The 17,552-nt window shown below is 38.0% G+C and overlaps 1 protein-coding gene across 5 annotated transcripts in view; it reads left to right on the plus strand.

The window, feature by feature from the left end:
• The window catches only part of EYA3 (EYA transcriptional coactivator and phosphatase 3), a 118,600-nt gene that overhangs the window by 43,827 nt on the left and 57,221 nt on the right, over positions 1–17,552 (plus strand). For 2 of the 5 annotated variants that reach the window (XM_054498275.2, XM_063667131.1), the window contains exons 4-7: positions 2,562–2,641; positions 6,337–6,403; positions 9,536–9,672; positions 17,294–17,431. In XM_054498275.2, the coding sequence (XP_054354250.1) occupies positions 2,562–2,641; positions 6,337–6,403; positions 9,536–9,672; positions 17,294–17,431 (422 nt within the window). Of the gene's footprint in view, positions 1–2,561; positions 2,642–6,336; positions 6,404–7,569; positions 7,727–9,535; positions 9,673–17,293; positions 17,432–17,552 lie in introns of those variants that run through there. The other 3 variants (XM_054498302.1, XM_063667133.1, XM_063667132.1) reach the window with 2 other exon arrangements.

Consider the following 17,552-nt stretch of genomic DNA (forward strand, 5'->3'; position numbering starts at 1 on the left):
TTAGTACATTAAGTTCTATTACAAAAATATAAACATTTGAGTAACAAGATAAAAATGAACCTTACTTGGGGATTTAGCTTTGAAATTAATTACAAATGAGGAAAAATTATTTGAACATTCAAAATATACCATTAAAGCTGGACACTGTGGCTCACACCTATAATTCCAGCACTTTGGGATGCTGAGGCAGACGGATTGCTTGAGGCCAGGAGTTTGAGGCCAGCTTGGGCAACATGATGAAACCCTATCTCTACAAAAATTACAAAAATTAGCTGGGTGTGGTGGCACACGCCTGTAGTCCCAGCTACTTGGGAGGATGAGGCAGGAAGATCACTTGAGCCCAGGAGGTCAAAGCTGCAGGAGCCATGATCGAGCCACTGCACTCCAGCCTGAGTGACAGAGTGAGACCCTGACTCAAAAAAACAAAACAAAAACCAACCAAACCAAAAATATATACCATTTAAAAAAAACCCTTATTATACTTGAATATTAGAAGTCAGTTTCAGAAATGATACGAGAACTTTATAAATTTTGGTGCTATGTATTTTTTATATAAGCAGCATTTCTTTTTACAATTTTGCTGTGTAGAAACTACTCTTACCTTTGATTAGTCAGCATCATCTTTCCAGATATATAGAACCTCTGGCACAGTGTCTTCCACCTCTCCCTAGAGTGTAGAAGAACAAAGCAGGTTTCTTTCTAAGGTGCATGAATGTAGGAATGATGCCTGGGCTTTGAAGAAGTTGTAATATAATAACAGTTACAGTTAAAGTGTGCTTACTGTGTTCTAGCTTTGCTCTAAACATTAACTTATTAGTCCTCCTAACAGCCCTATGAGGTAGGTTTCATTTTTATTCTCATTGACAGATGTAGAAAGGGGGGAACAGGTAAGTTCAGTGACTTGTCCAAGGTCATAGGGCTAGTTATTGGCAGAGTAGAATATGAACTTGAGCAGTCTCTGACTCTAGAATCAGCACTCCTAACCACTGTGCTGTAATGGGAGATAATAACTGAAGAATGAAAAGTAGAGTAGATGGAAAAGGGAGAACATTTTGAAGAATGAAAGTTAGAACAATCTTCATTCCAGAATTTCTGTGGAATCTCCCCAGCGTTAAACTATCTGACATAATGACTTGTCCTCCCAGTTTATGTGACTTATCATTCGCAATTTCTCTTAATTTTCCTTATAAGTTAAAAAAAAAATGATGTTGCTTAGTCCTGGCTATAATAACAAATAGAAAATGAAGGGTTTGTGTTTTATTTAACTGGGAGATAAGAGAAATATAGTAGAATGAATCTTAAGGGTTTAGAACCCCCACTTGGAAACAAACGTATAATTTTTGTTTGTTTGTTTGTTTGTTTTGTTTTTGAGACAGAGTCTCACTGTGTCGCCTAGGCAGGAGTGCAGTAGTGCCATCTCCAATCACTGCAACTTCTGCCTCCCGAGTTCAGGAGATTCTCAGGCCTCAGCCTCCCGAGTAGCTGGGACTACAGGCGTGCACCACAACGCCTGGCTAATTTTTGTATTTTTAGTAGAGACGGGGTTTTACCATGTTGGCCAGGCTGGTCTCAAACTCCTGATCTCAAGTGATCTGCCCGCCTCGGCTTCCCAAAGTGCTGGGATTACAGGTGTGAGCCACCACAGCCGGCCCAAACGTGTAATTTGAAAACACTTCTCATATGATTATGGTTTGTAGCTGATCGAGAACGACTGTCTGAAATCAGACGTTTCCCTACCTTCCTGTGGTACTTTGGGAGCAAGGTAACAGAGCTCTGTTGCACAGAATGGTGACTGTAATAAATAATATAGCATTGTATATTTCAAATTGCTAAAAGCATAGAACTTAAGTGTTTTCACATACTTTTTTTCACGAAAAAGTGAAAGGTGTTTTATATATCAAAACATCACATTGTACCCTGTAAACATATAATATATACAGTTTTTAAAAAGTGGCAGAGCAATGTTTTACCATATGGTGTTAAAGAAAAATCTGACTTGCCAATGACTTAGCTGGAATTTCTGAATTATATAAAAACTAAAGGGATCTAGAGATATAAGAAAGAACAGTAGGCTGGGCGTGGTGGCTCACACCTGTAATCCCAGCACTTTGGGAGGCTGAGGTGGGCGGATCACAAGGTCAGGAGTTGAAGACCAGCCTGACCAACATGGTGAAACCCCGTCTCTACTAAAAATACAAAAATTAGCTGGGCATGGTGGCGTGCACCTGTAATCCCACCTACTCAGGAGGCTGAGGCAGGAGAATCGCTTGAACCCAGGAGGCGGAGGTTGCAGTGAGCCGAGATCGCACCACTGCACTCGGGCCTGGGTGACAGAGTGAGACTCCATCTCAAAAAAAAAAAGAAAGAACTGTAGAATGCTGAGGGTACTAGCCCTTGCCCGAGCTCTCTTCAAGTAGTTGTTAAAAATCAACAATAAGGATATCATGAAGATTTACTTTGCCTCTTACTTGTATAGCCTAGGAGGAAATGGGTTTGATCTCATCACTTTTAGCAATGCAGCAAATCAATCGGGGCTAATGTATTCATTTTGGTTCTCCCAGTCAAGTAAGCAATCCAGATGTCAGTGATCAGAAGCCTGAAACATCAAGCCTTGCTTCAAACCTTCCCATGTCAGAGGAAAGTAAGTACCATATTCTGTGCATGATTGAACAGATATTCCTATAACTAGTAATGCTTTTCTTATAGAGTTGGTTTTTCATAATTGCCTTGTTTGTCCCAAAATATCCGGAAGGCTCTCCCATCCTTGTTTTTGTGTGTGTTTATCCTTGAGCCCTCCTATAAGCTTTATTGACAGACCAGCTGAGAAAAGATCACATGGAATCCACTCACCCAAGGAGTCACACTCCGTGATTTTATTTTTGTTTTGAGATTGGATGTTCTAAAGGTAATAGTGTCTTACAGAAAATCAGAGACAATTATACTTAACCATATATACTTCCCATGTGTATTTTTTAAAAAGGTGTAACTTTTTTTTAAAAGGTATGTCTTGAGTTCTATATAGTGTTTCCTCAAAGGTGATTCTATTCTGGTGGTACTCAGACCTTTAGCCTACATAAGAATCATCTAGAATACTTGTTTGTAATGTAGAATTCTAGTTTCACCTCCAAAGATGATCATTCAGTAGATCTGAAATGGATAGGGAATCTGCATTTTTGACAAGTTAGCCAGGTGATTCTGGTCCATATGGGAAACTGTCCATATTGTGGAAAAACACTCTAATCGATAAAATGTCTCCTCTAATTTCTTGAATATCCCACTCATCCCCAAGAAAAAGACCTGTTCCCTAAAATCTTATACTTTACATACTTCAGGGTCAGGAAGTAAGTTGAGTATTCTTGCTCCTTCCAAATAATTTCCTTTTTTCCTTCAAATACTTTGGTTCAGCTGGGCATGGTGGATCTTGTCTGTAATTCCAACACTTTGGGAGTCTGAGGCAGGAGGATCACCTGAGGCCAGGAGTTTGAGATCAGCCTGGGCAACAAAGTGAGACCTCCTCGCTATAAAAAATAAAATAAAATAAAATAAATAAAAACTTTGGTTCATTTGAAGTCTACATCTATACCTTCCCCTGCCTTTCTATTTTCACTTTAAACTGTCATCCTATTCATTCTGTTCTTTATTTTTTTTAATGTTTTTTGAGATGGAATCTTGCTTTGTTGCCCAGGTTGGAGTGCAGTGGCGCAATCTTTACTCACTACAACCTCCGCCTGCCGGGTTCAAGTGATTCTTCTGCCTCAGCCTCCCGAGTAGCTGGGATTACAGGCGCATACCAACCACGCCCAGCTACTTTTTGTATTTTTTTTGTTGTTGTTTGTTTGTATTTTTTTGAGATGGAGTTTCGCTTTTGTCACCCAGGCTGGAATGCAATGGCGAGATCTCTGCTCACTGCAACCTCTGCCTCCCAGGTTCAAGCCATTCTCCTGACTCAGCCTTCCAAATAGCTGGGATTACAGGCACGCACCATCACGCCTGGCTAATTTTTGTATTTTTAGTAGAGATGGGGTTTCACCATGTTGGCCAGGCTGGTCTTGAACTCCTGACCTCAAGTGATCTGCCAGCCTCAGCCTCCCAAAGTGCTGGGATTACAGGCATGAGCCACCACACCCAGCCGTTTCCTTCTTGTCAGGATGTAAGCAGTATACTTGCTCCTGTCAGATATAGAGCCTATTATTTGTGTTTCATATGCTATCCGTTTTTACCTTCCCCAAGGACTTTGGTACTATAGTTTTCCTGCCACCACTTGTGTGTCATCACAGTCTTCTCTTTTTATCCTTCCTGTCAGTAAAGAAATATCTTACCATTTTAAAACATAAACACTGCTCCCCCCCAACCCCCCGCCCTTGGCTCCACATCTCTTACTAGTTATGGACCTTCTCTTTGTTCTGTGACATATCAGAACTCCTGCAAGAGTTGCCCTCACTTGCTTTTTCACCTCCCATTCACTTTTCCAGCCTCTCAAATGTAGCTTCTATCCTCACTCTTCCAATGAAACTGCTGTCGTCAAGGCCATTAGTTATTTTCATATTGCAAATTCTAGAATACGTTTCTCCTCATGTTCTCCCTCTCACTACTTTTCCTCCCACCTTTCTCCTTTGATGGCCCTTCTTTGGTGGGCCTCAGGGCTTAATTCTAGGCTACCATCTTTCCTCTTTCGGGATTCTCCCATCCATTACTTTAAATATCTTGTACATGATTAATGAATTCCATATGATATTTCCGGTCTGACTTCTCCCCTGATTTCATTTGTGTATCAAACTGCCTGTTTGACATCTTTACTGGAAGGAAAATCATACCTAAGATGTTTGAAATAGAACTTTCGATTCCTTTAGCCCCCATGACATACACTTTTCTCCCAAACTTGCCCATCTTAGGAAGTGGTATCACTCTCCATCTAGTTGCTCAAACTAAAAACCTAGGAATCATCTTGTGTTCCCCATTTTCCTCATTCTCTACATCAAATCCATCAGAATGTCCTGTTAGTTTTACCTTCAGAATATATTTCAAAGTCTTTGCCTCATCCCCTCTGTTGCTATTCTAGTCCAAGCCGGCATATTACTTACTTGATTCTCCTACAGTATAATGGGATATTTTATCTTGACTCTTTATAATCATTTTGTGGTTCCCAAGTACTACCAAGATCAAGTCTTATTCATTTCTCTAGAGAAGTGAAAATTGGCCTCAGTCTCCTAGGATGTTGTTGATTCCTTCCAGAATTAAATTAAATTGGAGGAAAATAAGGGTTTGGGTTTTTTAATGTATGTGTCAACTGAGAACCATTGTGTAGAATTCAAATAAACTAACCTTACATTCTTTGCAATGGATTGTCAAAACTTTAGATATAATTGACATCTCCTTCATTTTTGTCAAAATGATTAGAGGTGAATGTGGTCTCTAATAATTATTTTTAAATACCTCAAACAATAGCATTGGACAAGCTCTTCTGTAATAAACTCACAGGTGTTGATTTGTCTTACTCTTGAGCATTTGAGTTGGCCCCTCATCTACTTTTGATCAGGGTTCTCTTTTTGGGTCAGGCACTCTTCCAGGGAACCTAATTAGACATAAAGTTAATTGGTTCACTTTTAATCAGATATTTACAGCGTTCATACCAGAAGTAGTAATCATGAGGGTCAAGCCTTCATATCAGCTATTCCAGATGAAGTCATGGGGGTCAAGAGGACAATAGCTGGAAAAGTCTTTGAGAGTTCATCAGAGCATCACATCAGTTCCTCACGTCTGTCTCTGGTTTGCCAAACTTAAAGCCTTCACTACAAAACAGAAAAAATAGTAGTATAGAAGCATACTTGCATCTATTCTGCTGTTGATTATGCATAGCAGTAGCAGTGGTTTTAAAATAAGATTGGGTGCTTCCCCCAAATCTGTTTTCCTGCAAGTCATTCTTAAGGCTTTTACTCAATATAGTAAGCACTCAAAGAACAAATAAGCTGAAGTAGAATAATGTTGTTTTCTAGACACAGAGCTTGCTTTTTAAGTTTGCCTATCAGCATAGCTGAGAGCTTAGGAGGTTGCTTCATCTATTATTTTAGATCAGTAATGGGTAAAGGTAGAGATCCTTACCAACCTTCAGCTCTTTTCCGTACCCCACCCTTCTTTTTTTTAACTGCCTCTGGAAGTCTGTAAACACATGTATAAACAAAAAAGTGAGATATTTTCTACCGCATAGTCTTTCTATCTGGTGTCCAAGCTGTATTCTGTTAATTAGTTTGAAAGACTATACAGTGAGATGTGCAGTTTTCCCATTCCATTTTTGAAATGTTCTAACTTTTTAACCTGGTGGTATTATCTTTCTTTCAGTTATGACATGCACCGATTACATCCCTCGCTCATCCAATGATTATACCTCACAAATGTATTCTGCAAAGTAAGTTGAATAATTATTTCCAAAATGCATATGCTTTTTTGTAGATTCATTGCAAAATTTAATATTATTTTTCCTCTAAAATAATAGATATTTAAATTATTTTTACCTCTCTTATTCTATAGTCATTCCAATTTTTAATTCCCTCTAAATATAGTCTATGTAGTATCCTTTTAAAAAGTAGATGGTTGCCTGCAATGGATCATTTTACACAAAAGCTTACTCTAAAATGAGTAGGTACTGAACATGCAAAATAGTGTTAGTGATCAACCATATCATTGATTGACCTCTGATCATTCTCTCTGTCCTGTACCTTGACATATAGCCTGCAGATTAATAAAAACAAGACTGAATTTCTCAGTCCAATCTGTGTTGTTTTTTGTTTTTTGTTTTTTTTAAGACAGAATCTCGCTCTGTTGCCCAGGCTGGAGTGCAGTGGCACGATCTTGGCTCACTGCAACCTCCACCTCCCAGGTTCGAGTGATTCTCCTGCCTCAGCCTCCCGAATAGCTGGGACTACAGGCACGCCACCACGCCCAGCTAATTTTTGTATTTTTTAGTAGAGATGGGGTTTCACCATGTTGGCCAGCCTGTTTTCAAACGGCTGACCTCAGGTGATCTGCCTACCTCCCAAAGTGCTGGGATTACAGTCATGAGCCACCACGCCCAGCCTGTGTTCAGTTTCTTGATTGAGGAATGTCCTCAGAGTAGAACCGGGCTTGAAGTTAGACAGGTTTGGTGGGTTAAAGTCACTAAGAGGTTATGTTTTGGGCCTTCATGGGGTAAGATCAGCATTAATATTAGCCAGGTTTTTCATCTCCAAGGTGGGTAGGTGCAGAACAGTGTGTATACCAAGCTACCTGTTGTGCATAATAAAGAGTGGACCTGTGCATACAAAGACACATACAAGTGCATTTATTAACCCAGGATATGTTCTTATGTGCTTACAGCTGCTGGATACATAAAGAAATTGGTAACAAAAGCAAGAGATACTTTATGGGGCTGTTATAAAAAGGAAACTGTCTTTCTTTTCCCTGGTTATATCCATTTTTACCTTTTGAATTTTCATTAGTTAAAAAATAAACTAATTAAAAAGTCAACCCAATGAGTTCTTCTAATTTTTAATCTGGTTTTAACACTAATGATGTCCTTGGGCTAATCATTTTCAGGTGACTTTCTTCTGTGAAATGACTGAACCTATTCTCTGAGATTATTATGAAGAAATTAGATACTAAATGTGAAAACACATTTGAGCTTTGGGCTGCAAAGACTGCATGAAAAAGGACATTATGGTCTTTACCATATCTGGAGATGAATCCATTTAAGGTCACTAAGATTTAAATCATTCCCATGACACTTGAGTAATAACTCTAACCTGAGCTATTTCCTGGACTCAGATCTGGCTAAGAAGAATAGATATTTTTAAATTCAGTTTTTTAGAATCTACTGAGATGTGAATATGTTGCAGATTCCAAATTCATTTATTCATTCAGAAAGTATTTGCATACCTGCTACATTCAGAATTCCTTATTAGCTATCTTAATTATTCTATCTTAATTCAGACCTCTTTATTACTTATCTGAACTGTTTTTTAACTGGATCTCCATTTCCAGTTTCTCCTCCCTTTCTAAACCATTTTACAAAGCAGTGTCAAAATAATCTTTATTAAAGAACAGCTCTGATCTTGTTACTCTTTGCTCAATAATTTCAGTGGCTCTGTTTCCGATTTGTCTTTTAGCCTGGCATTCAAGGTCTTTGCTTCCTTTCTCTCGCTACTTCTCTTTGTTATCTGTGCTCTTTGCAGGCTGAAGCCCTTGCTTTCCTTACTCTGTACCCCGGCAGGACTTTTTTCTTGTCCTAGAACACCCTTTCTCTCCCAATTCTGTACCTCTTATCTGCTCAGCTAGTATATCACTTCTTTATGGCCTTCCTTCATTTTCCTCTTCCCTGAAAGGTGAAAAAAAATTTCCCCTTTAGAACACCCCCTGCTATATTTTATTATGCTTGCATGGTACAAATAGCATTTTCTTTTTTAGTTATATATACAGTGTAACTCACCAAATGAAATAATTGGTATCTAAAAATTCAGTGCAATATCATGGATGAAATGATTATATCTGCTAGCTAGTGTAAAGTCCCAGGAGTTTCACTCCTGAAATCTCTAGCTATCCCTGATATGGTGGCACCAACTAGTGGCAGTATGCCCTGACTTAAATATCATTGAGGAGATTGAGTCCTGTCTGGAACTTCACAGATTTTGTTACTTACCTGGGTTCTGTTTTGTAGACTTGATTTGAGGATATTGGAACCCATCTCTACTTCCGTTTTTTGATGTATTTGCTTGCCTTTTCTCCACCAGCCTCACCTGCTTTTCCAGTCTCACTTTCCCTCTCAGAACTTTAGTTTGGTTCAAGGGGCAGGGTGGAGAATGAGAGCCAATTGCCAATCTTGTTCTCTTAGTTTTCTGTTATATCAGGATTTTATTCTAGATGTAGGCATAAGGGCATGAACAAGTTTAATCCATCCTTGTGTCTCACATAGGGCCATGCATGTAGCACACTAGAAATGTTTGTAGGATAATTGGAACTTGGAGGGATGTTTGGAACTATTAAATTTTTCATAAAATTGTTCCTTGGGTCGATGATAGTAGAACCTGGAAAGGAGGAAAGGCTTCTACTTGCTGATCATAAGAGCCATTTTAGGCCGGGCGCAGTGGCTCACGCCTGTAATCCCGGCACTTTGGGAGGCCGAGGCGGGTGGATCACTTGAGGTCAGGAGTTCGAGGCCAGGCTGGCCAACATGGTGAAACACCGTCTCTACTAAAAATACAAAAATTAGCCAGGCGTGGTGGTGGGTGCCTGTAATCCCAGGTACTTGGGAGGCTGAGACAGAAGAATTGCTTGAACCAGGGAGGCGGAGGCTGCAATGAGCTGAGATCATGCCACTGTACTCCAGCCTGGGCGACAGAGCAAGACTCTGTCTCAAAAATAAAAAATTTTTAAAAAGAGCCATTTTATGTGGAAGATTAGTCTCCTTGTTGCAGATTCTTTGCTATTAGTGGTGGTAGCTATTTTACCTATTTTTCGTTACTAAAGTAAATCACACAAAAGTTTTTGTTTTCTTGAAATTTTCTAGACCTTATGCACATATTCTCTCAGTTCCTGTTTCGGAAACTGCTTACCCTGGGCAGACTCAATACCAGACACTACAGCAGACTCAACCCTATGCTGTCTACCCTCAGGCAACCCAAACGTATGGACTACCTCCTTTTGGTAAGGCACTCTATTGTAAACAATTTCTAAGAATGTTGATTTTATTCCCCAGAAACTTTGATCAGCCATGTGTGTCATTCTTTACAGAGCACTTAGTTGCATATGTGGTTGGGTATGCAACTTTGCAACAGTATGTTTGATGCACGTAATAAAAAAATCATAGTTTTTCAGTACTCATTTAGCTATTTTGTATGTACTAAGTCTTGACTCTGAAGCTTGGAATCTTTAAGTGTTTGGTAAATTCTTTGAGGATTTGCTATTGATTTGACTTACTTTATATACAATGTAGTGTGGTACTATCATTAGGAAAGCATAATAAATATATTTCGAGGTGGCCAATTTCTTGCTAAAACCAGGTAGTCTGAATATGTATCATAGTTTGCTCTGTGGGTTTTTTTTTTTTTTTTGCCCACTTCTCCCTCTCCTTTCTCCCCTAACCCCACCCAAAACTGATCAGATATTGTTCTGCTGAACCAAAAAGTCATTTTACAATACCGGAAATCCCCAATTTTCTTATAACCTTATGTGCCTAGGGAGTTATTTTCATTGGTTTTAGGTGTCTTGGACATGAACTATAAATTAAAATGATTTATCAGAAGTCACTTTAAGGTTCTTTGGGCACTTAATATCTGTGCTTATTTTTCTATGTGTGTAAATGCAGTGTGCTTCATTGCTCCTTCCCTGCTTTCCTGAAATGGGTGTCAGAAAATTAAAAGAATACTATGTTATTTAAAAATATGTAATATGTAACAAAATTATATTTCTATAGACTTTATTTAATCAAGCTACGAATTAGAAAAATTTTCCAGACAGATGACCACACAGATTCTGGATGTATTAACGTACCTGCATCTAGTTTCCGCATTCCTGTTTCTCCTGACCCATTTGGCTACTCTTTTATGATATTGGCAGCTTTCTTACTTTTAGGCTTGTTAGAATTCTTTGGCTCCTGGTAACTGCTAGAAACAAGAATTGGGAGTTATGTTTAATAATAATGGGGTTGATAACTTCATGTGAAATGGGAAACAAATTTTCTTGTTTCCCCATTTGTATATCCATGTTTCCATGCCTGTTAGTACCAGCCAGGGTACTCAGATCTTATATTTATGATATGATTAACCAGCCAACACTGAATGGACCTTTTGAAAGGAGACCCCTCTGTGAATATGTTTGTGTTTATTTCTTTTTGGTTATTTAAAGCTGATTTTTCAACAGTTAACTAATAATAGGCTAGCAATTATAATTTTTAAATTATAGTTTTTTAAATCTTCTGTTTTGATTTGAATTATTATTAGCAAGTCCAAGCCCTTTACAACAGTTGATCATTCCTGCTGTTCAATATTAAATACAGCTCCTATTACATCTCTGAGCATGATTTATGGAATACCTAAGATAATTCTGTGTGCGTATGGATCCTAGACATAATTAATTTTTTAAATGATCACTATATTTCTCTTAAACTATTATTATTTTGAGACAGAGTCTCGCTCTGTACACCACCAAGCCTGCCTAATTTTTGTATTTTAGTAGAGACAGGGTTTCACCATTTTGGCCAGCTGGTCTTGAACTCCTGGCCTCAAGTGATCTGCCCAGCTTGGCCTGCCAAAATGCTGGGATTACAGGCATGAGCCACCACGCCTGGCCCCGTTTGGGCAGATCTCTTGAGGCCGGGAGTTTGAGACCAGCCTAGCCAACATGGTGAAACCCTGTCTCTATTAAAAATACAAAAAAAAATTAGCAGGGCACGGTGGTGGGCACCTGTAATCCCAGCTACTCAGGAGGCTGAGGCATGAGAATCACTCGAACCTGGGAGACAGAGGTTGCAGTGAGCCGAGATGGTGCCACTGCACTCCAGCCTGGGCGACAGAGCAAGGCTGTCTCAAAAAAAAAAAAACAAAAAAACAAAAATTAATACATTAAAAAAGAAAAAAATTCTATAAAGTAAATAGATCTCTATTAAAACCTGGAAGGATACATGTTTATATTGTATGTTGGTAATATTGTTAATAACAGGCTCCTTTAATAATCTGGTTTTGTTTAATATTTGAGGGCAAGGAAGACTTGTGTTTCACAATTTCTTCTATCAGTAATTCAGAAAGAGATAATCCTTAGCTTAAATTTGACTTTAAGTAATGTATGAGACTTACTGGAGAGAGATTTTGGTTGGGGTAATGTGAATGATAGAGATAGCATATTCTCAGAATTTACCAGAGAAATTATAAGAGAGGTTTGTAAAACTTTTAAGTGACTGTATTTTGAAAAGATGTTTTCTTGTGTTTTATCATGTGGGTTTTTTTGGTAATGTGTTAAGTAGGAGAAAACACTTGATTTCTTTCTTTCGAAATCAAGATTTTGATACATTGTGTCATCTTAGTGCTGCCTGTTTTCAGATTAGCTAATTTGTTTTATTTCAGATGCAAATAGGGCTTCAGAAAAATTCATTATAGTAATATTACCTTGTCTCTATTATTTACTATAACAAGCTGTGTACTAAGAATAAGTATTTCACACTGTATAGTATTGTCTCATATAATCCTCAGAACAGCCCCAAGAGGTAAGCTAGCTTTATCCCTTTTTATAGGGGAGAAACTGAGAGTTAAATCATGTGCCTAAAGTTCATACAATTAGTAAAAGCCTGGGATTATAATTGAACCCAGGATTGTTTCATTCTAGAAGTGCTCATAACTTTAGGTCTGTATGAAGAAGATGGTCTCAGAGTTGAGTTTTAAATTAATAAGCTTCTTCCTCTTGAAGAAAGGAGAAAAGACTAGAAGAAATCTAAGAAGGCTATGTGATGAGTAATCTTTTAAAGTAAAGAAATACTGATCATATTCTTTCCAGAGCTGTATACAAATGGGGTGGGATGGCAGAAAAGGAATTAGAAGTTTAACTTCTAAGAATCTGAAGGAGTATGTGTAAGGAAAAGGGTACTTGTTTAATGTTAGTGGGAGTCATAAAATATGCCTTTAGGTGCCACTGTTCTGATTTCTTTTAAAAGAACTTTAATATGAGTTGGAGGAGTGGGTGATATGCATTAAGAGCCTTAAGGATGTTCATTTCATTTCCCTCAGTAATTTCACTTCTGGGAATGTATCCTATGGAACTAATTAGAGATACCCACAAAAATGTGCTGACCAACATACTCATTGAAGCATTATTTATAATATGAAAAAATTGAAAACCTAAAACTTGAATATTAAGGTATGTGTTAAATTGTATATGGCTGCTGCATAGCCATTGTAAATCATGTTCTTAAAAAATATTTAGGGTCTTGAGAAAACAGTGTATTATTAATTGAAAAAAGCAGTATGTAATAGCAAAAACACAATGTTGTAATACCAATTTAGTATTTTAAGAAATATGTGTATAGCCAGTGCGGTAGTGCATGCCTATAGTTCCAGCTGCTTGGGAGACTGAGGTAGGAGGATCGCTTGAACCCAGGAGTTCTGGGCTGTAGTGCGCTATGCTGATTGGGTATCTGCACTAAGTTCAGCATCAATGTGGTGACCTCCTGGGGGTGGGGGACTGCCAGGTTGCCTAAGGAAGGGTGAACTGGCCCAGGTTAGAAACAGCGGGTTAAAACCCCATTGCTGATCAGTAGTGGGATCGTGTCTGTGAATAGCCACTGCACTCCAGCGTGGACAATGTAGTGAGACCTTGCCTCTAAAAAGAAAAAAAAATGTGCATAAAGAATACTTGGAAGCAAAAAAAGTGGCTGTTTTTTCTACAGACGTTTTAAAAAATATATACATATACTTTGTTTATAATCAGGAAAAGTACTTACATTAAATTACTTACTATTTATAATAGCTTATCCAAATGAGCTGCTGAATCAACAAGCCAAAATATCCTTTAATGTGCTTTTTCTAGCATTGGTGTGTACTTCAGTTCCTCACCAGACTAATCTCTAAAGAGCACTATACTCGTTACTATAAATTGAACTGATGAGATTAGTTTGGATAGTGAAGTACTTGCGCTGAGAAACTTGGGTAGAGTTTGTGATAAGACCCCACTCCGGGTGCAGCAGGAAAGCACTCAGAGACAGACTTACTTTCCCATTGTTAGCCTGACAGTTTCTCTGCAGCAGGCTCTTGATGCTTAAAAGTACTTGAGAAACTTGGTAGTTGTTGGCATAGAGCAGTGGACTGGGAATCAGGTAATTAGGGTTTGGTTTCCTTCTTTACTATGAGCAATAGTGCTGTGGAGTCAAACCATTGGATCATGCTGCCTATTATCTGGAATTCTGGGAGGGGTGCTTTTAGAGGAAGATGATTTGCATGTCTGAAGAGCCAGGTCTACAGTGATGCTAGAGGTACTGTCCATATTGTCTTTTATTCCTCATAAAATAATTACATGTTAAACATCTACTTTGTGTTTCTGGCCAAAGATGTTCAAAACTGGCTATCTCCTACTTATTTTGGACATTTGTGTTCTAATTTTTGATCTTATAAGAGGGAGACTATCAAAACATTCTTAGTTGATACTATGGTTATTAATGAGGTATTATTTTCATATAGTGTAAAAGTAAACATGTTTATAAATCTACCACCTTAGGGTCAAAACCTATTTGGAAAAAGAAATCACAGTGATGACAATAAATCTGAAAGTTATTGTGACATTGAAATAGCAATTTGTTTACCAAAAAGTGTGATATACAATCAGCAGGAACCATAGCACTGATATTCACATTTTACATCATAAACGTTTTAAAAATGACATTCTCAAATATTTTTATTGTTGAAAATCAAACATAGCAAGAATCTTAATTATGGCTAATCTGGACAAGACATATTTAAATGATCATGAATTATGATGGGGCAAACGCTTCTAATTCATGCTAGCGATGTCAGTATTCCTCAGTCTCTTAAAATAAGTTATTTCATGTGATTAATAGATGAGAAACGAATATTACGTTTTCTTTTTATGCATTAAGAGCTTGGGGCAAAGCCAGACACAGTGACTCATACCTATAATCCCAGCACTTTGGGAGGTCAAGGCAGGAGGATCATTTAAGGCCAGGAGTTTGAAACCAGCCTAGGCAATATGACAAAACCTTGTCTCTGCAAAAATACAAAAAGTAGCCAGGTGTAGTGTGCCTGTGGTCCCAGCTATTCGGGGGTTTGAGGCAGGAGGATCCCTTGATCCCAGGAGGTTGAGGCTGCAGTGAGCTATGATTGCACCACTGCCCTCCAGCCTGGGCAACAGAGCAAGACCCCATCTCAAAAAAATTAAAAAGCGATTATCATATCCCACTATTGGTCTTTTTACGACTTTCATATTTCTCTTTACTATTCCTAAATGTACTTATCAACAAATTGGACAAATCTTAGTTGCACTGAAGTATCTCAGTCCCTGGTGATGCAGAGGTTCTCATTCTCAAAGTATTATATTTTTAATTGCATATATGTGTTCATTAGCTATAAATTCAATCACTCCTAGTTTATCAGAGTAGGAGCAAATAAATGAGATGAGTTAATGTTGAGTTTGAAGTCATGGCTAACCTTAGTATTGATGTCATACATGGAATGTGTTTGGTTGATGAACCTTCTTAGACCTAATTAATTATCAGCTCAACTACACTAACCATAGCTATTACATACCAGTAACCATAGCTATTCAGAACACAGTGAACAACCAGGCATTAAGATTTTTTGGGCCTGGCATGGTGGCTCATGCCTGTAATCCCAACACTTTGGGAGGCTGAGGTGGGTGGAACTCCTGAGGTCAGGAGTTCGAGACCAGCCTGACCAACATTGTGAAACCCCATCTTTAGTAAAAATACAAAATTAGCCGGGCATGGTGGTACATACGTGTAATCCCAGCTATTAGGGAGGCTGAGGCAGGAGAGTCGCTTGAACCCAGGAGGAGGAGATTGCAATGAGCTGAGATCATCGTGCCACTGCACTCTAGCCTGGGCAAGAAGAGCGAAACTCCATCTCAAAAAAAAAAAAAAAAAAAAAAAAATTTTTAAATAGGCTTTTGTATAGCCAAAATTATCACCCAAACCATGCACTTAAGAGTGTTTCACTCATAAAGAATATCCTTGGACTCTCATGCAGATGCAAAGCTTTGTTTATGGTTGCCTAGTTTATCGCAAATTAAAAGGCAGATACAGCTAAGGAAGTCAAGAAGTGACAGACCACAGAGGAAAAACAGTGAAATTAGAACCTAAAAATCAGAACTATAATTAAGTTATATTTAGTACTAAACAATTGTCTTTACACATCACAATAGCCTCTGTGGTATCTCTGTAATATATATAGCACAACACAGTTTTTATTTTTGAAACAGTAACTGAGAAAATCTAAAGGTATGTGTGCTATTTCCTCCCCTGCTCAGAAGACAGGAAAGGATATAAATATATTTTCGAAAGATTGTCACTCAGGAGCATTATGATAAAAAGAAAATAAAAATGAACAGCTATGATGTTTGTCAATATGAGATAGATTTATATGTTCTGACTTGGAAAGATGAATCTTAGAGGTATTATGTGGAAAAGCAAATTATGTATACTATGTATAACACAGTCCTTGACTGGCAGTGGCTCACGCCTGTAATCTCAACACTTTAAAAAGCCAACGTGGAGGATTGCTTGAGGCCAGGAGTTCAAGACTGGCCTGGGCAACATAGCAAGACCCCACCTCTACAAAAAATTAGTCAAGTATGGTGGCACATGCCCAGAGTCTCAGCTACTCCTGTAGCTGAGGCAAGAGGATTATTTGAGCCTAGGTGACAGAGGAAGACCCTGTCTCTTAACAACAACAACAACAACAAATCACAATCCCATTTTTGTTAAAAAGAAGATTAGTGAATACATAGAAGAAATCTGGACTGAGTGTAGTGGCTCATGCCTATAATCCCAGCACTAAAGGAGGCTGGGGCAGAAGGATCACTTGAGGCCTGGAGTTCAAGACCAGTCTGGGCAACAAAGCAAAACCCTATCTTATTTAAAAAAAAAAAAAAAAAGAAGAAGAAGAAATCATCTGGGTGACTCTTCTGCGAACTGTTAATAGTGGTTAAGTCTGGATGATGGGATTATATATGACTGTATTTTTTTCTAAATTATGTATTTCTGTAATGTTTTTAATTTACAAAAATAAGCAGGTATGTCTTTCCTAATCAGAAGAAACAAAAGTAACAAAATAACCAGCTTAAGAAGGCAGAGAAGTATTTAATATATTTTAGAAAAATTTGGTCCTTGTTTAATGGGTAAGTGAATTTTAAACTTATATGGAATGTCTCCTACCTTGACAGTTTGGATAAATTATTTATCACTGTACATGAACATCAGGCACTCTTTATAACAGATACTCCAGTTGGGTGTCAATAACTCTTTTTTTCTGAATCCTGGTCAATTTCCCCCAATCACTGAAATGAATTTATATACATATTGGGATTTGTGGCAAGCTTTTTGTTTCTTTGGCCTCATCCCCTAATTCTTTGAAAGTGTTATTTGCTTGTGATATATTACAAGTGGGAGATTCAATAATTTTCTCTTACAAGCAAATTTATTTTTGTTTTAAGATTTAGATTTTAAACCTACTGGCTGATATTTGAAAGCATAACCATGCTCTTCAGTCCCAGTGTATTGTTTGTAATTGGTCCAATTTATCTGATTCAGGTGCATTGTGGCCAGGTATGAAACCTGAAAGTGGTTTAATTCAGACTCCATCTCCAAGTCAACACAGTGTTCTTACCTGCACTACAGGGTTAACCACAAGCCAGCCAAGCCCAGCACATTATTCTTATCCCATTCAAGGTAAATAGGCATGGTTGTGTGTGTGTTTTTAAATTATTATTATTGTTTCTTGTTTTTAATCTACCTGTATCTCCAAACAAACAAATTGGATAATATAGGAGCTCTGTCTTCTAAAGTAGAA

This window comes from Pongo pygmaeus, chromosome 1 (genome assembly GCF_028885625.2).
Source record: "Pongo pygmaeus isolate AG05252 chromosome 1, NHGRI_mPonPyg2-v2.0_pri, whole genome shotgun sequence".
In the NCBI taxonomy this organism is placed as follows: Eukaryota; Metazoa; Chordata; class Mammalia; order Primates; family Hominidae; genus Pongo; species Pongo pygmaeus.